Genomic DNA, 19,195 nt, shown 5'->3' with positions numbered 1-19,195 from the left:
TACTTCGATAAATCATCAGAAGAAGGAAGGCTATTCATATACGTAACTGTATATACACACATTTATATAATAGTTAAAAAAACTTCTCTAGCTCCTGAAACACAAACAAGTATATCAATTTTTGCAAAGATGTATGGTAAATCGGGCATTCACAGATGAATCAGAAAAGCAGAGTGAATATTCTGGTAGTCAGCACTTTGTCTTAACTGCTTGACAGCCTCTGCATGCATAAAAACTCCCACTGGTACGGTACCTGCTAGGAGCTTCACAAGCCAATGCACAGGTATCGATGTCTGCATGCAGGTGAACCCCATGGGAACCTCACCTGAGCAAGCAATTGTCTACCAAGGACTGCACACTGTTTCCACTTCAACAACAACATTAGGAAGCTTTAGAATTGAAAGGGTGCCCCCTTCCCAGCGTAAACCAAAAGAATCACCCACAATGAAAGCTCATACCTGTCTTTCAATAAACGCGTTCATCCTCTGAAGCATTCCCTCGCAGGTAAATTCATAGGGCAAATAAGGGTCAATCTGTCGAAACACAGTGTCTTAAGGTTAGATGTGTTTTTGTTCAAATGAGTGTTGTGGTGCACTGTAGTAGCTGCTTGTATTCTAAATACCGTATAATAGCTTAAGTAGCAAAAATAAAAGCAAATATACTCATTAACAAATCACAATTTGACAAAGTCATCAATAGTTTAAAGCTGATTTTTCCACCTTTGCAATGGCTATAAGAGTAGCTCAACGACCATCTTTAAGGAGATGCCAAATACTGGAATTTCAGGGCTTATTGCAAAGTAACAGATACAAAGCTAGCCTGAGATCCTTGCTGATGCTAGTTTCAGTCCAGGAGTTGAAATGAAAAACAAAGCATTGTGACAAAAAAGAATGTGATACTTTCAAAAACATCTTCAACTTTTTTTCTCCTCTATTTTCTTCGTAAAGTGCCCTCATCAGAATGCCACTCCATAAGCATCCAGGCATTTCAGTGGCAGTTATGCTAAGGCTACTGAATCAGTCAAAAGAGTTAAGCTGGTACCGGGCAGCCCGCGATGCTCTACGAACAACAAGGAAACCTCAGTGAACTCACAACATATACATTGCTTTATGATTTACATTGAATTTGTATAGAAACATGGATTTCATCTCACACTTGTTTTATTCAGGTAAAATCCTGACTTACCCAGTACTAAATCATGATTGTCAGATGCAACAGGGATAGAATGACAACATTTGCTCCCAATAACTACAAAGTGCAGCACCCTAATTAGACTAACATTATGAGGCAATCTACTCATGTTCCATGATACACTCTCAAGTGTTGATTTAAAATTGAGAATACATTTCTCACCTTTTGATTCAAAATTGATTTCACAGCCTTCTCCACTTCAGAAAGATCATTGATGTCTACAGTCCAGACATGGGGCTTCCCAATGTAGACTTCTGCGTAGGGATGCTGAGATGTTAGCTGGAAGGAAAAAAATGGCATTGCTAAAAATGACAATGTTAGGATAGCTTTCCCTCTCACTCTCTCCACCAGATTTGGAGGATAAAATATGCTAGGAGAATGCAAGAATTCAGCTAAAACTGAACAGTCAATTTAATTCCTTTCAGATTCTCCATGTTTAAATTCAGAGAGTAAACTGAGTTGGAAAACTGAAAATCAGATAACAGTGCAGCTCTGGAGCAACATTTGTGCACTTTCACTTGTAGCCTCACTCCTCACAACGTCTAACATTGCAGACCAGTTGCTGCTTACACTAATTCCTCTTCGTGTGACCCAGCCTGCCCACTGTGCTGGGCCCAGCTCCTTCACAGAGCAGTGCCAGCTGTCACAGCTCGCCATTGCTGCCAGGCCTGGTTGGACCCATGTGACTGGCTGCCAGAGCTGGCACCCTTGCTCTGTGTCTCCAAATCTCAAACAGTTCCAAGCTTCTATGAGCAGAAGTGTATAGGAGCTTATGGTTATAGAAGTGTAAGGACCATTTCAGGATGAATTGTGACTGCTGTTTCTGTTGCTGCTGTTACTGCAAGTGTCATTTGACCTCAAGGAGAGTGTTAACTGCTATTTTGCTCAACCCTTGGTCAGAAAGCAATTTCAGTAAACACTCCAGTAGATAACTGAGAAAAGCGATCCCAGAGATGGCCTGTTAGATTCCTCAGCACTAGCAGGATGGCACTGCAAGTGAATTCTGTGCTTTCACCACCCTTGCTCTCTTTCTTACCCAAACACAAGAAACTAACCGGGGCTACTCAACTGCCTGGGTTCCCAGGACACTTATGTCTGAACTTTACGCTGCAGAAGCTACATTTCTATTGCTTTCAGTTCCAACAAAAAAATCCTCCGTTGTGCCGTTAAAAATATGAGCATAGACAGCCCTTTAAATTCCACAGTGCCTTCAGAATCAGGCACTAGACCACTCTTCTTCTACCATCTCAGCTAGCCAGAGAGCAACATTAGAGCCAGGCCAGATTTGGAAGATGAACACCTGCACTTCCCAGGCCAGTATCTGTTTGAGTATTGAGAATAACCAGCAATGCATTTTTATTGCAGCAGACATTCTGCATCTGTACTCACAAAAAAATTAAGACTATTTCTAATACTGAAATGCTTTAATGAGCTGAGGCTTGATATTTTAGATACTCAGGAGATACTCCATCTGGCTATACTTATGGCTTATTAGAATTCTTTTAAGTAGATTTGAAATTAATTTCTAATTTGAAGTCCCTTTTTTCTCCCTAAAAGCAGAAAATTATTTATGTGGGGAAAAAAATCATACCCTTCAAACACATTTCAACTAGAATTAGCATACAGTTATTTCTTTTTTTTCTTTTTTTATGAAGGAGAGAAATGGAGAAGAGCTCTTGGTACAAACACTGGTACCAAACAAACTATTGGAAGGTGAATTTCCCTCTTTTTTCCCCCTTCCTACCTCTCTTACCTGGTAGAGTGGAAGCAGGTAACTGCCCACCCCAGACCCGCTGCAAACAAACTCTACTTAGAACATGTGAGAAATAGCAGCTTGCGATGGTTACTTTACTGTACAAAATACAGACTTTATTTTCAAATTGGTTTGTGGGTAATCAATTAATTTTCAGAATTACACAAGTGTTTGTTGTTAATACTTGAAAAAACTGGCAGAGGGATGGAAGAACTTTCTTCAACCCAAGGAACCAGCACCAAGATAAGTGGATCTAAATGCAGTTGTGGAAACCAGTTACAGCAAAGGTTACTCTTATGATAGATCAACTGAGCACATGAACGGAGTAACAGTTGTGAAGAACGTTCACTATATTGTTTTGTACTGAAGCTGTCAGTAGGGATTATTTTTCTGTGCAGGTCAACTACACAGTATTTCTGTTACGGCTGACAGATGTCAGCAGGATTTAGCAGAGCTTTCCACACACTAAACTCCTACCAGAGGCTTAGCAGGCCGGACTGGTTTTAGTGTCTGGGCACAGAACAACTGGAAGAAGAGAGACACAGGTGAGCAACTCAGAGAAGGAAAGCTCTGAGAGGTGCCAAGCCCAAAGAGAAGATTAAATGAGCTTCTTTCCCTAATTGCTATCTCCTTTGGTAGCAATGCAAGCTGTGGGAAAGGCTGAGGTTGCACTCAGTGTCCTGCACCAGGACAGGCAGGATGTATGATGAGCTGAAGGGTACCTACAGCCTTGGCATGCAAATTTATGATCAACTTATGTTCATGGTTGTAAACAGGAAACTGCCCTTTGCTCATCAGCTCGCTGGCACTGCTCAGTACACAGTTTATAAAGCCAAAACACAACGTCAGTTGGGAGATACTGCTGTGCAAGCTTCTCATCGCCAAAGCATTAGCAGAGAGTTCTCCTTCAGATAAGTACGTAAAGGAAATACCTTTACACACTGATGAAGAAGTTATGGTCACAAGTAAGAGACTTGATACAGATAAGGCTACATGTCTACTGTTTGTTTGCAGGTGTTAGAGGCTTGTGCCTTAGGTGGCTGGCTTACTTAGCCTCATTCTTCTCTTAATAGAGGCTAAACACCCTGGCTGTTTTGAAAGCTTGAGGTTTAGTTTTCCTCTCCTCTCAAAGAGTCAGTTCTCCAAATTTATTCCGTGTTAAACTGCAAATATAGTGTGTTGTTAGCATTATAGCAGTACTCAACAGTGCCTTGAACAGATTTTTCCCAGAGAAAAAAATAAATCTAAAAACATGCATAACACTCCTCCAAATGCTATTCTAATAATTAGGGCACCTATTTACTTCCTGTGAAGTACACAGTAATACATTTCTTCCACTAAATAAAAATGCTTTCAAATAACACACCATGCACGACCTGTTCCAGGTCAGAACATCAGGTGTACAAACAGAGCTTTAGTTTATGGTCTGTGTACAACAATTAGCAGAATGTACACACAGAGGTAAAGTTTAACAGTATGTGAATGAAGAATTTTCATTATGCTTTGAAAATAAGGACTGCTAATCCAATTGATGGCTAATGAAAATGACTGTTGTACACTTCTTGCAATAAACTGTGAACATTTATGCAACTTCTATATTACTTTACTAAAAAGAAATCCACAATCATTTTCAATAAAGAACCCATCAGTATTAACAAAGCTTACCTCTCGGAGTGTCGGCTTGCCTTTGAAAAATTCTGTGTTTTTGCTACTTTTTGGTGGATTAAATCTTAAGTTTAGGAAAGCACATCCATTAGCAATAGCCTCTAAAGGAGCAGGACCTTCATAGGGAAATCCAAGACCAACAAACAGCTGAAAGGCAGAAAAGAAGGTCTGTCTTCATGTTTGCTCTTTAAAGAAATTGAAAGCTAAGGCCTAACACAAAATAAACAATAACACGCTCAAAACGTATAAGCCAACAAAAACCAACATTAAGAAGAAAATGTGGTTCAGCAGCTCACTCCCTCATACCCAAGCAGTAATGGAATGTCCTGTCAAACACATTTGACAATAATCTTCTGTAATGAACTAAGATGGCTTTTCATGTAGCTGAGGGAACAACAGACCCTTTCAATTTTTTTTTTTTTTTTGGAGGGGGGAAGTCGTTTGGTGGTTTGATCGGTGTTCAGATGAAACTTCTAGGCTCTCTTGCAAGTACAAGTTTTACTGCAGTAACCTCATTGAACAGCCACAGTACTGTTTTCCCCCTCTCCCACATCAGCTAACTTGCTGGTTTTGCCAATATGAACATGCTCCTGGCAAGCCGATTAAGTCTAATTAAAACAGTAGATGGCAGCAAACATCAACTGAAGACACTAACTAGTCAGCTGAGGTTTGCAAAGGAGTAAGTGGATTCAATGCCCCAAGGTACAGTACAGGAGGTAAACTGCATCACAAAGCTATTCCTATTGTCAGCTTCACCACAAAGCTATTTTTACTGCCAGCTGAGACTACAGGTGCTCTAGAAAAGGCAACGTTTTTCCTCCATGTCAAGAAATTTAGTATTTTGCCAGAGTTGCATGGCATTTATTTGTATCTTGACCCCTTTCTTGGCCTAGCATAATTCCAGAATTAAATAATTTTATTTGAAAGCATACTGGCGGAACGAAAAGCTCTGATGATAACAGCAATTTCTCAGCAATGCTTGATGACTTTATATACACATATATTTGTTTATATAGCTACTCATTCTTTTCAAAACAAAAGGGAATCTCCATAACTGTTAGAACATTAGAATGCATGGATTAGAATTGTGATCAGAACCATGTATTCAAGGAATTCCAATGATACTATTCTACTTTGTTTTCTGCAACAGGGAAATGAATGCTAGTAACAGAAGATTCAAAACTGAAGGCCCGTTCTAGGAGCTAACCTTACATCGATGCACAGACCTGTAGTCAATAGTGCTGTGCACAGGCATTGCAGCATTGGCCCTCTCTGACCCACGACAGCAGTATTTTTCTAGGTTGGCCGTCCAAAAAGAAAGCTAACCTTCTCACCTTGTTTGAGAACATACAATTTTCACAGCATGGAGCTGAATGTTGGTTCTTCAGTTTTCAATTTGCAGGTTAAAAAAAGTCATCCACTTGCAAAATGCTTCTCAGCTATCTTGCTGAGAAATCTTACAGGAAACGCTCCAGTAGCTGATAAAAAAAGATCCGAACGACTATCTCCACCAAAGCTAGATTATGTAAATTTGGGTTTTATATGTGGCATATGATATATCATCTTACAGTTAAAAAAAGGAAAACGAAAATTTCACCTCAAAAGAGGTTTAATTTAAAGGAAAGAAATCTTTTGAAAATAATAAATCAGATGTGAAACTGTTTCACACAAGCTGCATGCAGGATGTTTGGTTTTTTTTAAACTACTCCTTAGCTTAGGCAAAAAACCAGCTGAGAACCAGCAATTAAAACCATCTGAAGCATCAATTCTCCTATGATCCTGTGTTTGCCTGTTATGTAGAGAATGCAGGTTTGTTTGTTTCATTTTTCACTTTTTTAATAAGCTGCTGCTGTGCACTGTTGAACAGTTTTGTGTCTGACTGGTCCGTTTATTTAGGAGGAAGCTCCATGGGGAAAGAAACATGTTTTTATGTTTTGACAGCACAGAGCACACTGTCAACACTTAATCTATAATAAATAGCCTACCACCTGTTTCACATCAATTTTCAAGCCTTACTTCTAAGCAGCACCACACCTTTGAAGAAATAAAGGAAGATGTTCCTTATGGCTAGAACAGGGGCTCGGTGTGTGTTGCCTGCTGGCCCTGGGCCTCCCAGTGCAGCCCGACCCATGCCTGCCTGCAGCCCTCAGCTCCTCCTTTCAGCCCCCCTAATTCTTCTAGCACTCTCCCTCACATCATCTGCATTAGCTCAGCTGAGATTCCCAAAGTGAATCTACACCCTGCTGCTGGAAACTGGCCTTATTAAAGTTCCTTAGTTAGTATGGGATAAAGACTGTGGAAGAGAAGGCTCTCGCCCACTAAACAACGGATATTTAGGATAGACTGTATTTCTGCAGGTTTGTGACATGAAAGAACACTGCTGGCTCCACACAGGGCTCCTGACCGCGGCTCTGGAGTGCTGCTCTCTCGCCAGGTGCTGGGCCTGTGCTGACCCGGTTCCTTCACCTTGTGGCTGCAGCTCTGTAATGGAAAGCTTCACACTGGAGCACGTCGGCAGTGTAACTGCAGGCACACGCCACTCAGGAAGGTTAGCCCTGATCTTGACTTGTTAGCTGGAGCAAAACTGCTATGCAAAGTAGAATTCCCTTATCCATCACTGGTAAGTTTGTGCTTGAAAGCATTTCATTTTGTACGTGAGCCTTTTTCTCAACTTCAAAATGTTTTTGAAAGCCAGACCATTATAATTCATACAGTTCTTTAAGTGGGTACATGCCACAGTAGGCAGCGTATGCTTACACTATGTGTAACAAGATGATTGCCAGGAGAAGTTTACAGTATAAAAGTATATCTACAGGAGATAACAGCAAAATAAATACAGATGTAAAACGATTATTAGCATCAGCTTTCTTTCGTTTCTTTTTTTTTAAACCACTTCCTTGTTTGCAAGGTCTGGTACCCACGTGCACCTGCAGGCCTGCACAAATCAAAGATGGGCATTCAGATCCGCAATCTTACTTGCACAACTTAAGCAAACACACAGGTGTTGAAACCTTTAAGCAGGATTGCTTTGGTTCATCATAAGGGAGGCTCCTCAGGAACCTTTCCTGCCTTGGCAGTGAAATGAACCCCTGCTACAGAATTTCAGGCTCTTGAGCTGGCCAGTGAGCAACACAGGAGCCAAAACACCACTTTTCTGATCATAATGTCAGCATTTCTGTCATGGTGTAGTAGCTAAATGGAGACTTCTTGGGCATGATATCTGACAGGACAAGCACTTTGCAACCACTTCCATGAAAAGCAAATTTAAAATTATGTATTGTTTGAAATCAGTGACTTTCAGTTAACACTAATCAATTTACCTGTGGAATTTACACCAACATACTGGACCGTTATTAAATGAGTACTTGAACAAATAATCTAAATTATAGCCCAAGTATAAAACAAGGAGTGAGTATTTTAACTGTATAGACCTGAACAGCCGAATACTTAAGAGAAATATTTCATATTCCAGGGGATAAGTGCTGCAGTTCCATGAACAGGAGTGTTTATCTTTTCCTTTCCCCTTCCTAGCATCAGTGCACTTCATCTCATTGACTCTTGTGGGCTGGTAGTTTGTTGTTGCTTTCGTGTGCCTCCTTACTGGACTATTTTGTATATTGTTTTCTGAACCGTGGAAAGAGAAGTGCAGCAAAGACTGTTGTTAACTATCTTAATATCTTAATTAATTTTCCTCATTAATATAAAATGCCTTCTGAAAAAGTCATTCCTTTTGTGACTGTAATATCTTCACAACAGATTCGCTGTTTAAATGTCTGATTATCTGGTTTTTGATGAGTCTGGAAGTGAAAAGTACATTATTTCATACCAGGCAATACCAAAAAGGTTAAAGCTCATTTTCCAATTTATGCTTATCCAACATTGCAACAGGTTTTTCTCAAACTACCTTAAAAAGCTATTGATCCTACTTCCATTAATCACCGTTCTGAAAGCACAAACTACCGTTTAGTAGAAGAATCTGGATTCCCTCAAAAATTAGCAGGGACTAGAAATACAAATGGCATCTGAAACTTTCTCAAAAGCTGAAGTGTTTCTCAAAATCTCAGTGCTGGTTCTCTCAGGACAGCCTGCTGCCAGCCCAGCTAGGAGCAGGGAAGTTGGCATGGAGGCTGCACCGTGCCTCCCTCTGTTGCTTTGAGATGATGAATGGCACCACATCATCTCCTCAGGAACTGCTGCATCTCTACAGCTTGTCACGCACCACACAGCTGAACTGGCCATGATGGATGTCGAGCAGCACCCTCTGCTTGAAAAGCACTCTTATTCTGAAATGCATTGCTTTGTGATGTACACTAGGAGAAAATGGCAGCTGTGTGCTTTTGAAAATAACTGCGTCCTATACCAACTACCAAATATGAACAAAAGCCGTGACTGAGCTGTTACCTATTGGAATTTTCTGTCTAAGGGCAAAATAAAGCGGTGGAAAGTACACTGACAGGTGTGGGTACCTTCAGTTGGGTCATTTGTTAAATCATTATTTAGCTCTGACTTTCTAAAACTAGATCATTTGTAAACTGACCTGACAAAAATGTGCTAACGCAACATTGAAATCATACGATGAAAGAGTCTTTGCCCTTGGATCTTGAAGCGTATGTTTAGGAAGAAAAATCAGAAAGTTTCTGGAAGCTTAAAGGGAAAGTTTGTTGCTTAGAGACAGTGAACAGCAGGCTAGAAGGCTCAAGTGAGTTCTGCACACACAGATGTTACCAGCAGCGAAGTATGGCTCCTGTTCATGGATTTTTAGCACACTGATTGTTCAGTGACAAAAAAAACCTTATCTAAATTCATTATGGGGTCTGGTCACGTTGCCTAGCAATTAAAGTGATTATGATTAAAAAGTGTCCTTGGACATCACTGGATGCATGCGCACACTCACAGGAAGCTTCTCAGGGCACAATGCTCCCTTTCAAGTCAGCTTGATTTCTGTGAAAACCCCGCACTGACGTTAGCAATTGAATGCCAGGAACTATTGATATCAACATGATGAATTCACAAACATAGCAGATGGCCAATGGAGACAGGTGAATGGTGTTTTATACTAAGCTACGTTAAACTGTTGTCTCAAAGGAGATCAAAATCAGAAACTGTGATTGTACAGGCAACAAGAAGACTTAGATCAAGCACGTAGGTTAACACTAAGAATCAACCATATGCTAAAGCAGAAATGCCATGGAACCTATGAGACGCTGAACATCAGTTAGCAAAAAAAAAAAAAAAAATCCCATACAAAAAAAATAATCAAACAGTTCCAACTGAAAAAGTGCAATTCAATTAGATGGTAAATCTCACTTTCCACTTTCAGTATCAGGATGCTGCTGTTTTTATCTTGAGCTAGATATACTGGAACAAGAATTATACAGGAGTAATAACCAAAATTAATGGTGCAGTAAGTCATATTTCATTTCATTATGAGATGGATACATTGGACTCTTATTTGTCTGACAATAAAACAAAATAAGCATTAGGAGAATTGGATGGACTCCTAACTGCTTATTATCAGGCCAAAGGTTTGTTAGCCTGGTTACATCTTTTAATGTTTCTGAACCACATCAGTGTGTTTCTCTGTGCCACCTGATAAAAAGAATGCAGTACATTTTCAAAAGATTTTCCTCAGTGTTAGGACAAAAACAAACTGACAATGCACAATAGTAAAGAAAATCATTAAAATCTAAAGTCCTGTAGGACACTGAAAACAGTACAGCTCAAATCCACACTTCTCAGAGAAATACAGGTTGTGAGAAATAAGCAACTTACCGATCACAAGAGTATCTTGCCATCGCAAGCTAGTATCCCCCATTGGATCTTACTAGTCAAAGTATGGAGTAAAACTAGCCTAGCTACTTCCAGTCATAAAAGCCCATGCTAAACTGCAAAATACACATTAACTTGAATTTGTCCTAAATTCTATTTTTATGTTGCATCTTAGCATACACCAAATACAACCACTAACTAAAGGAGCTATCCAGTTAATAACAAAAATCATATTTTTTAGTATAGTACATCTGAGACAGATGATAGAGAATTAGAGATGAAGACTTACTCAAATATAAGTAGTATTATGCACTGTTGGTTTTTTTTTTTTAAATTAGCTGTAAGGACACCAGTAATTCTGTAGGAAACTCATTAGTTTAGTTTACTATTCCACTGAATAGAATGTATTTTTTTCACAAGAAGTGACTGTTTGTGCTTGGGGTTATTACAATGTCAAAATTCCACCCACATTAGCACTATGGTTAACACAGTGATTTCATACTCCACTAGGGTGAAAGCTGTGTAATCTCAGTATTATCCGTGATGAACATAAATGTTGACTTTTTAATCTGCAACATTATGTGTATCTGTATGCATCAAGTACATACACCCAGTGGTTGCCTTTCAAAAGTCATAATTTGCCAACAGCTGTCACGCAGAGATGTCAAATTACCATCATTTCCCCCAGCATTCAAAAAGGAGATCTCTACAGTTGTGTGGGAAGACTGGAAAATGCTTTTTCTTTTCTTGTCTAATAGATTCTTCTGTGGAAGTGCACAGCAAGAAACCATCAGCAGTGGAGAGTAAGTTCTATACGTTCTGCTAATGTTAAACACACAACCCCATTTATTTCACCAAATGAAAGTTAAACATTCTATTTAAATGTAATATACTGAAGTATATATATTTTAGTGTTGTAAAATGTTCCATAAGGATTATGGGAATGGCACTGAAAATCCAACAAAGCGTTCCCATTTCAGGGACAAAAGTTTATGTATTTAAATGTATACGCTGTCCCCTGTCTTGACCTCCCTTGACTATGCAGCCACAGGCAAAGCATACCACAAAAAGCATACTCTTCTTTCTCTCTCTTGCCTCTGCACAACTGGAGCAGAGGGAAGGAAATGAATGGAGAATGAGGTGCTTGGCTTTCTTCTTTTCTTCCCTACAGAGTGGGGTCACTTTAGGTTAAAGTCATTGGTAGGACAGAGCAAGCATTCCTATTGTACAGCTTTCACACAATACTTAACTTTCACATTATGGATCTAAAACAAAGTATTCTCTCAGCTGATAATCTCCGTGAGCTGAATACAACATTTAGGAAAACGAAACATGAATTTAGCCATGTTTTTCAAGCTGGTTGTTAAATGTCTCTCCTAGATTGTAGGTAGTTGGCCCAATTTTCTAGTAATAGCTGTCAATCCAAAAAACATAGGCATGATCACAAATGTGTTATTAGCATATGGAACAAAATTAAATCCCTTTTTCATTTGATGATTTATATTCCCAGTACTTTAAAATTAGGAGCACAGTTGTAGGAGGTGAAATGCATGTACTTCAGATACTGTCTCTCTTTACCTATTTTTGCTACTTCTCCTTCTTGACAAACTTACCTTGGTTTCTCTCAGTAGAAACTGCAGATCCCGCCCACTGAGTATGCCATGGTTTTTTACATAGCCAGGAATATAAATCGTGCTTGTCCCATGAACAGTTCCATGGACTTCCATATAGGTGTGAATGACATCCAGATAAGCCTTCTTGTCCTGTAAAGGCAACAATAAAATATTTGCAGACTTCACACATTTCAAAGAAAGGGAAGAAGTTTCTTATTCTCACATTTTCTTGCACAATTCCTTTCCTGGTCATTCTTATGTTTTTTCTACATGACTCTATAATATCCAATTTTTCATTAAATTTTTTAGTTTTCTTTTTTACTAGTTTTAAAAAAATGCTTTTTTTATTTGTAATATATGTAAAAATAAATAAATATCAAGGTTCTATTAATTTCTAACTGGATAAAACATAGGCCACCAGATAGCTGTATTCTCAGCACTGCCTAAACAGTACTTGTATTCAAACTGTAATAACAGACAACTCCAAAACAACAAAAACTATGAAAAACCTCACTGTGAAATATCAAATTGTCACTCTGATTTTGTTGGATATGTAACAAAGTAATTGTTCTCCTTCTTTGTGAAGAAAACCTTGAGTCTCACCTTGTAAGCAACGCTCCTGCCAAATGAATACACATTCTTATCTAAATACATAGTATCCGAGTCTCAGGACATTCCTGCAAATATTCCAATTGCCTGAAGTTTAAAAAGCATTTTGGAAAACACCCAGAGTAAATGAATTTTTACTGTTGCATTAAACAAAAAGCCCACAAGAAAATCGTATACCATCCTAATTTGCAAACAAGAATTACTTTTAATTTTCAATGCCATATGTTTTCTGAGTCTTAAAGACTACTAGCATTCCAAAAGCAATTAGCTAAAGATTGCATTTACAGCCAGTATGCAGCAGAGATCAGAGACTTCCCCTCAATATTTGCACATAGTCTTAGTAATAACTCTTAAACTCAGGCAACAAGTTTCTTAACTTCTTGGCAGCATGAGAGTGTTTAAGAACTCTACTTCAAATCGCTACTTTTGTCATGTAAATTCTGTACGCTCTTCCACAGCCCTATGTGATAGCTGGCCAACAGTTTTACCGAAGTTCATTCAAAGGGCAAGTGGATTGTGAAAACCTGTCTTTTCAACTCTTGGAGAAGCAATAGGCATCAGGCCTGGATGAATGAACATCATTACTTCCTAGAACTTCCTTCCTAAATGAGTTGTTGATACACATTCAAATGCACAGGTTATTTAATGTCACATAATGACTGGCTTCTTGCTTTTGCTACCTCTGCTGGTAAGACTATATGTGATGGATTGGACTGACCGGCTCGTTACTGAATCACTCTGTTCTGGTAGGTCTGCCAAGATTGCACCATTCAGACAATGTCCTGTGTTAAGCATTATGTAAAATAGGCAACAAATGGAGACAAAATGTTGCTGTTACTGTTAATTATTACAAGCTATTTAAAAAAAAATAAGCTTTTTTCCTTTTACTTCAAATCTGAAGAGATGTTCCTCCCATTATTTGTAAAATAAAGTAACATAATTAGAAACTGTAGAGAAGCTCATACATTTTGTTAAAAGAAAATCAATTCCAAAGCTTTGCATTCTTTCTTACACATCAAGTCTTGGCTATTTTTGGAGTCAGAGAAGATAAATCTTTGATCTGAACTGGCTTTGCTACCACCTTATTCTTACCCATTATCTCATTTTCAAGGATGAACATAAAGTGGACCAATACAATTGTGCCTTTTTCACATCCTGCTTGTATATGATGCCAGTCAAAATCTAGAGGGTTTCTGAGAAACACCTGTGATGGCCATCACAAATTTTGCAGGAAACACTCTTTGATACATATAAAGGACATTTAATTCATCCCAAAAATATTTCCCAAATCACCTGTTAATAACAAAGTGAGTATTCCTACTGTATTTACGTGCTGCCTTCTAGATAAATACCAGCAACTGTTTGCTACAAAATGAGGAATAGAGGGTTAAAGAAAGGCAGCATACCAACACAAGATGAAAAGAATAGGCTTCCATGCTGTATTTACAGTTGCACTTTTTGGGGAGTAAGGAAGCTCTTAAATGACAAAAAAAACCTCTAAACATTTAAAACAATGAATTAGAAAATAAGAAAGCATAGTGCAGCCTTCAGGAATACAAGGACTGCAAGTAAATAAAGAAATGTGATTTGCAAACAAACGAAATAAGAGCATGCCTTTCATTGTTAAACCACTTCCTGAGTTTGCTTGCTTGAGTGTGGATTTAATTTTTCTTTAATCTTAAGAAATAAAAGTAAACTCCAGATTTTTACTTTATCTGAAGGTAGTTCAAAGAGAATCAAAGAAACACAAATAGATCATGATCATGAGCTGCTGGCTAGTACAGGAAAATCAAACTTCTCTTCAGAGACTGGGTCAAGCTGCATTATTCACCGTATTCACCGTCCGCAGTACAAAACGTAAGAGCATGAAAGATTATCACATCAAAATAGAGCAAATTATTTCTCCTCAGAATCAAAATGGAAGGGTAGTGGTAACTAACAGTCATACAAGCCCTTTCTGAAACAAGTTTTTAGCAGCTAAAATAAACTTGCCATTCAGGAAAGGTGAATTTGTTGATCGTTGAGTGAAGAACTGTTATTACCGTACATCAATTATTCCTGCCTACCTTTGAAGGCATTGTATGGCCTTTCTCATCAAAGAAATCAAATGACAACTGCCTGATAAGTTCTTCCATAAGAAAATGCTGACAGCAAGACGCAGCCTGAAGGGCTGAAATTTTACGTTCGGTAGATGAAAATGTAGAAGTATAAATGCAACAAAAGTACATAGTAGAAACATGACGCACGAAGAACTAAATTTTGCTTTCTTCTTGTCATGATAGATAAAGAACATCCACGTGTCACTTTGTCAGTGTAAAGTTTTCATACTTTTTTGCAATTTTAGACCGCTTGAGTAACCTCAAAGAACATAAGAAATTCAGCAAGGAACAAACCTAACCACCACATACGCAGAGCTGCAGGCTCACTACGTTACACAAATCTTGATTCAGAGTCCCACACCAGATGAAGGGGTTGAAAGTTCAAACTGTAAAACAGCTGATACATCCAGTGCCATCTTCAAACAATTTAAAAAGTCAAAACACAATTAATTTTATACAACTTGAGAAACGTAATTCGGAAAAGTAAGAATTACTGGAAGAGATCTTTGTGTATTTCCTAAGTGCATACTGTTAAGTCTCAAGGTTCAAACACCAGAGCGCTTATTTGCTAAAATGTCAAGTCCAAGGTCAGCCAAAGCCCAGTGGTATGTTCAGCGCATAACTGAGCCTGACACAAGCATAAGACGCTTAAGAAGCTTGGAAAAAAAAATCTTCATTTTTGCATAGGATCAAGATTAGACCATGCTTAGAAGATAAGTCTTAAGAGATCTCAAAAACTGGTCAAAAGATGCTTTATCAGTAGAGAAATAATCAGATAATTCCCTCAGCTGAAAAAAGCTGGAAGGAGAGAGAATATGCAGAGGAAGTATTATATAACCCCGCTACGCTTTCGTGTTCCCTGAATGTTTGTTTTTGAACCTCTTGCTAAGCACTCACCTCATATACCTGTACAAAACATACACTGGCATGTACATAGATAGTATTTGTTTGTATACATATATTTGCACAAGGAATGAATAAAGCATCTCAGTAAAGACCAGTATTTATCTATGTCGCTGACCATTTAATCCATGAAAACTTTTTACTTCATTATTATTTTTATCAGTGAGATTTTTTAAAAGATTTGCCAATTTCATTGTCATCCAATGCTTACAAACAACTAACAAAGAATTTCCTGTCCTTTGAATGGGAATTTCCAGAACTAACAATGCGAAGTACTTGTGCACTGTAAGCACTGAAGCAGGAAAGTACGGGGGTACCAAAGAAATTAGCAAGTGAGACCACAGGAAGAAAAAGTTGTTGTGTTGGTTTTGTGGTAACCAGATATTACTAGATGATGTTAGCTGGTACCGTAACACCTGACTAGTTCATACTGCAGCTGCAGAGTTCTGCAAAAAATGAAGCTGCTCACTGACTAAAATGCCTGGTTTATTTCAACTTGCTAAGTGGCATAAAGGACAGTGCTCCTGGTGCCTTGTGACAGCAGCAAAGGCAAGTTTTAATTGATAGATAAGCTCACAGTGCTGCCACAAATTTGAAGGACAAGAAAAGAACACTGAGATAAGTTTGTGAGTGCACCGACCAGGTGAGAGAGAAAAGGTGAGAAGGATCTGTTCTCCTTTCCCTTATGTTTCTTCTTACTTCAAAGATGAAATGAAATGTTCACCCAAAGCATGTTGCTAAATCTGAAGCACAAAAAGCAATCAGAAGGAAGTGAAATGCAACGCTGCCAGCAGCAAGCCACTGATCTTCGCACATAACAGAAGTATTCCCTAGAAGTGTAGCTTTTCCTCTCTGACTTTCCCCATCTTATTCTTCCCACTTCATCTAACATGGAATACAACAGGACAATTACGTATGTCACATGGAGCTATAAAGGGGAAAGCTCTGCATGAGTAGCCTTGGTTATGTACTTTCCAATAAAAACTAGCTGAAGCATAAACATCTCCCACTTACAATTCTTCAAAACTTGCTATGCAGACAGAACACGCTTAAGAATACACATCTTGTGAAGGGGCATTAGCAAAAAACACATAAATTCATCTTTCAGTATAAAAATATTTTTAAAGCAACTTCAATACACTGTAATACCATGTTTTACTAAATCAATCATTATACAGTTGTTAAGTTACATTTTGATGAGTATTTTCTGATTCAAGTCAAATTCTGCCTTTTCTCATGGCACCCTGTAGAAATATAGTTAAAAATGAATCCTGACTCTTTTATTTCTATGACTAAGGGCAGAAGTATTGGAACAGTATGATGGGAAGTTGCGGGAAGAACAAAAAAAAAATAGACCTACAGGAGCTAAGAAGATGTGAAAGGCTTCAAGCATTCCCTTTTAATTGAAATGCTCTGTAATTAAACCCAATTCCGATAATGGAGAGCATTATGCATTTCGCTCAGATTTTATTCATTCCTTCTATGGCACTCAGATAGACAGAGGTCTCTCTTTATTCCTTAGTGCTGCTAGAAATCCCAGATAAAAACTCTAACCTTTGACTACAAACATTCAAAACTTGGCAAGTGTTACCCCTCATAGCTTATCTATAAAGGATAACCTTTAGAAATGCAGTGAAATTCTTCATGGCCTCCTATTTGTAATCCTCAACCCACTTAAGACTGATTTATTTATCAGAAGGAAGTAAACAGGAAGACATTTCTTACAGTCTCTGCAGCATACATCCTTCTTGACTTCCAGCAAGACATATCTACATTTCTCCACCGCAAAGTGGTACTAATACCACCGGTCTCAGGCCATGGGCTCAAATATTTTTCCATACATTCCTGTGTATCCATCAGTGCTGGCGGAACAGGTCACTGTATTCCTCTTTCCACCACTCATCGTGTTCATGTCAGAATTTAACCTCATTGAATGATGTGGCAAGACAGAACACTGTCTGCAAGCAATCCATAACTCTCCTTAGCTACAATAACCCTGTTAGTTTATCAGTTTAAGCAGGTGGTCTGAACTAGCCTCACCACCTCTAGGCAGGCAGCAGAGCTGGGAATAAGAGGGTTTCTAGCAAAGATGAAGTGACAAGTAAATTGGGATCTTTCTTCTACAGGCTTAGCTAGATGCAGACCCGCAACCGTGGCCATATGAAGGCATGTCAGTATTTCTAGTCTCACTCCCAGGGAAAAAGAAAAAAAATGAACTCTGAACTGACAATATGGTGTCCTTGGTTCCATTTCAATCCATTTAGTTTAAAATTAAGCAAGTTATTTGCAACTAATATTCAAAAAAAGCCTTTCACAGTCTGGGAATCAGAACACTCTCCCCTTCACATTGTGCTTCTTTAATGACTGACCAGAACCAACAGTGACACATGTATTTTGTGGAGATTACACTTTTTGTTAATTGCCTTCATTCAGTATAAAGACAAGCAGCAGGACAAATAGATTAGTCTAGTTCAGTACAAGCCATGGCGGCAGATGAAAAGAGCGCTGAACAAAGAAAATGAAGGAAACGAGACATAAGCAAATTACACAGACACAAGATTAGTTCAAGCCTATTGTTGATGACATGAATTGGATTTTATCACTCCAAGTAAGACATCCCACGTTGTCACCAATTCAAACTGTGTCTTCAGTGATTGCACTTCATCCACCAGTGCACAAGGGCATGACTACAGTTACAGTTTGCAAGTTACACTTATGATGTGCTTGGTGTAACAAGCTTTCAGGAAGCATTTCAAAGTATGGCCAAAAATTATGTCCTATGTTTTTGGAGAAACTGGACTACTAAGACTGGAAATTACAGTCTACAAATCTGTACTAGAATAAAAATAAATCACAGTCATAAAGAAGAAGGCAATTAAGAAATTAACCAGAGGAAGTAGTGAGGTTTCCATTGTGTGCTATTTAAAACTCAAGGTAGGATGTTCTTTTCCAAAAAGCCATGTTCTTGCCTTAATCAGCTCATGAGTATTCTGTGTGCCACATAGAATCTCAGACTAGACAATCACAAATCTCCCCTCTGGGCACATGATCTATTAATACATATTTCTGAATTAATGAAGACTGAATAAACTGAGAAAGAGATATATGTCAGTGAAAAGAAACCCACCACCAGTGACAGACCAAATATCTTGTTCCTTAAATCCAGCTAGTACTCAACAGGTTCTTCTACTGATACACAGTACAAATCAGGTCAGGAAGCATAGATGATTATTACGTGCAACTGAGAGACTGATAATGAGATCAGAAACTAGAAGTACAAGAGCTTCAGTTAGAAGAGACTTGAACTTAAGGATCCTAGCTCTGCGCCAGCACTTTGCAGGCAAAGCAGACTGCAAACAGGGACATAGCAAGTCATTCTATACCACGAGATCAAAAAGAATAACTGTCACAGTATCTGTACGATGCTAAGTAAAATTTCCTTTTAAAACACCGATTACATGGCTTAGGGCAATAAACCCACATATAAACCCGAGGGATTACAACCGAACATGCACAGCTAATACACATAATTTTTTAGCACAAGAACTAAGAAGCATTCAGCATTACCTTTTTTCTACTATAAATCCTGGCAA

The 19,195-nt window shown here is 38.5% G+C and overlaps 1 protein-coding gene across 3 annotated transcripts in view; it reads right to left on the bottom strand.

Annotated features, from left to right (window-relative positions):
* MGAT5 (mannosyl (alpha-1,6-)-glycoprotein beta-1,6-N-acetyl-glucosaminyltransferase) overlaps window positions 1–19,195 on the bottom strand; it is a 102,943-nt gene that overhangs the window by 13,128 nt on the left and 70,620 nt on the right. For all 3 annotated transcript variants that reach the window (XM_021397944.1, XM_021397945.1, XM_021397943.1), the window contains 4 exons: window positions 11,992–12,141; window positions 4,610–4,756; window positions 1,354–1,470; window positions 459–533 (listed from right to left, as the gene is read on the bottom strand). In XM_021397944.1, coding sequence (XP_021253619.1) covers window positions 459–533; window positions 1,354–1,470; window positions 4,610–4,756; window positions 11,992–12,141 — 489 coding nt within the window. The remainder of the gene's footprint in view (window positions 1–458; window positions 534–1,353; window positions 1,471–4,609; window positions 4,757–11,991; window positions 12,142–19,195) is intronic.

The sequence above is a fragment of the Numida meleagris genome, chromosome 5 (genome assembly GCF_002078875.1).
Source record: "Numida meleagris isolate 19003 breed g44 Domestic line chromosome 5, NumMel1.0, whole genome shotgun sequence".
NCBI classification, from domain to species: Eukaryota; Metazoa; Chordata; class Aves; order Galliformes; family Numididae; genus Numida; species Numida meleagris.
This window is presented reverse-complemented; position numbering and strand designations above follow the sequence as displayed.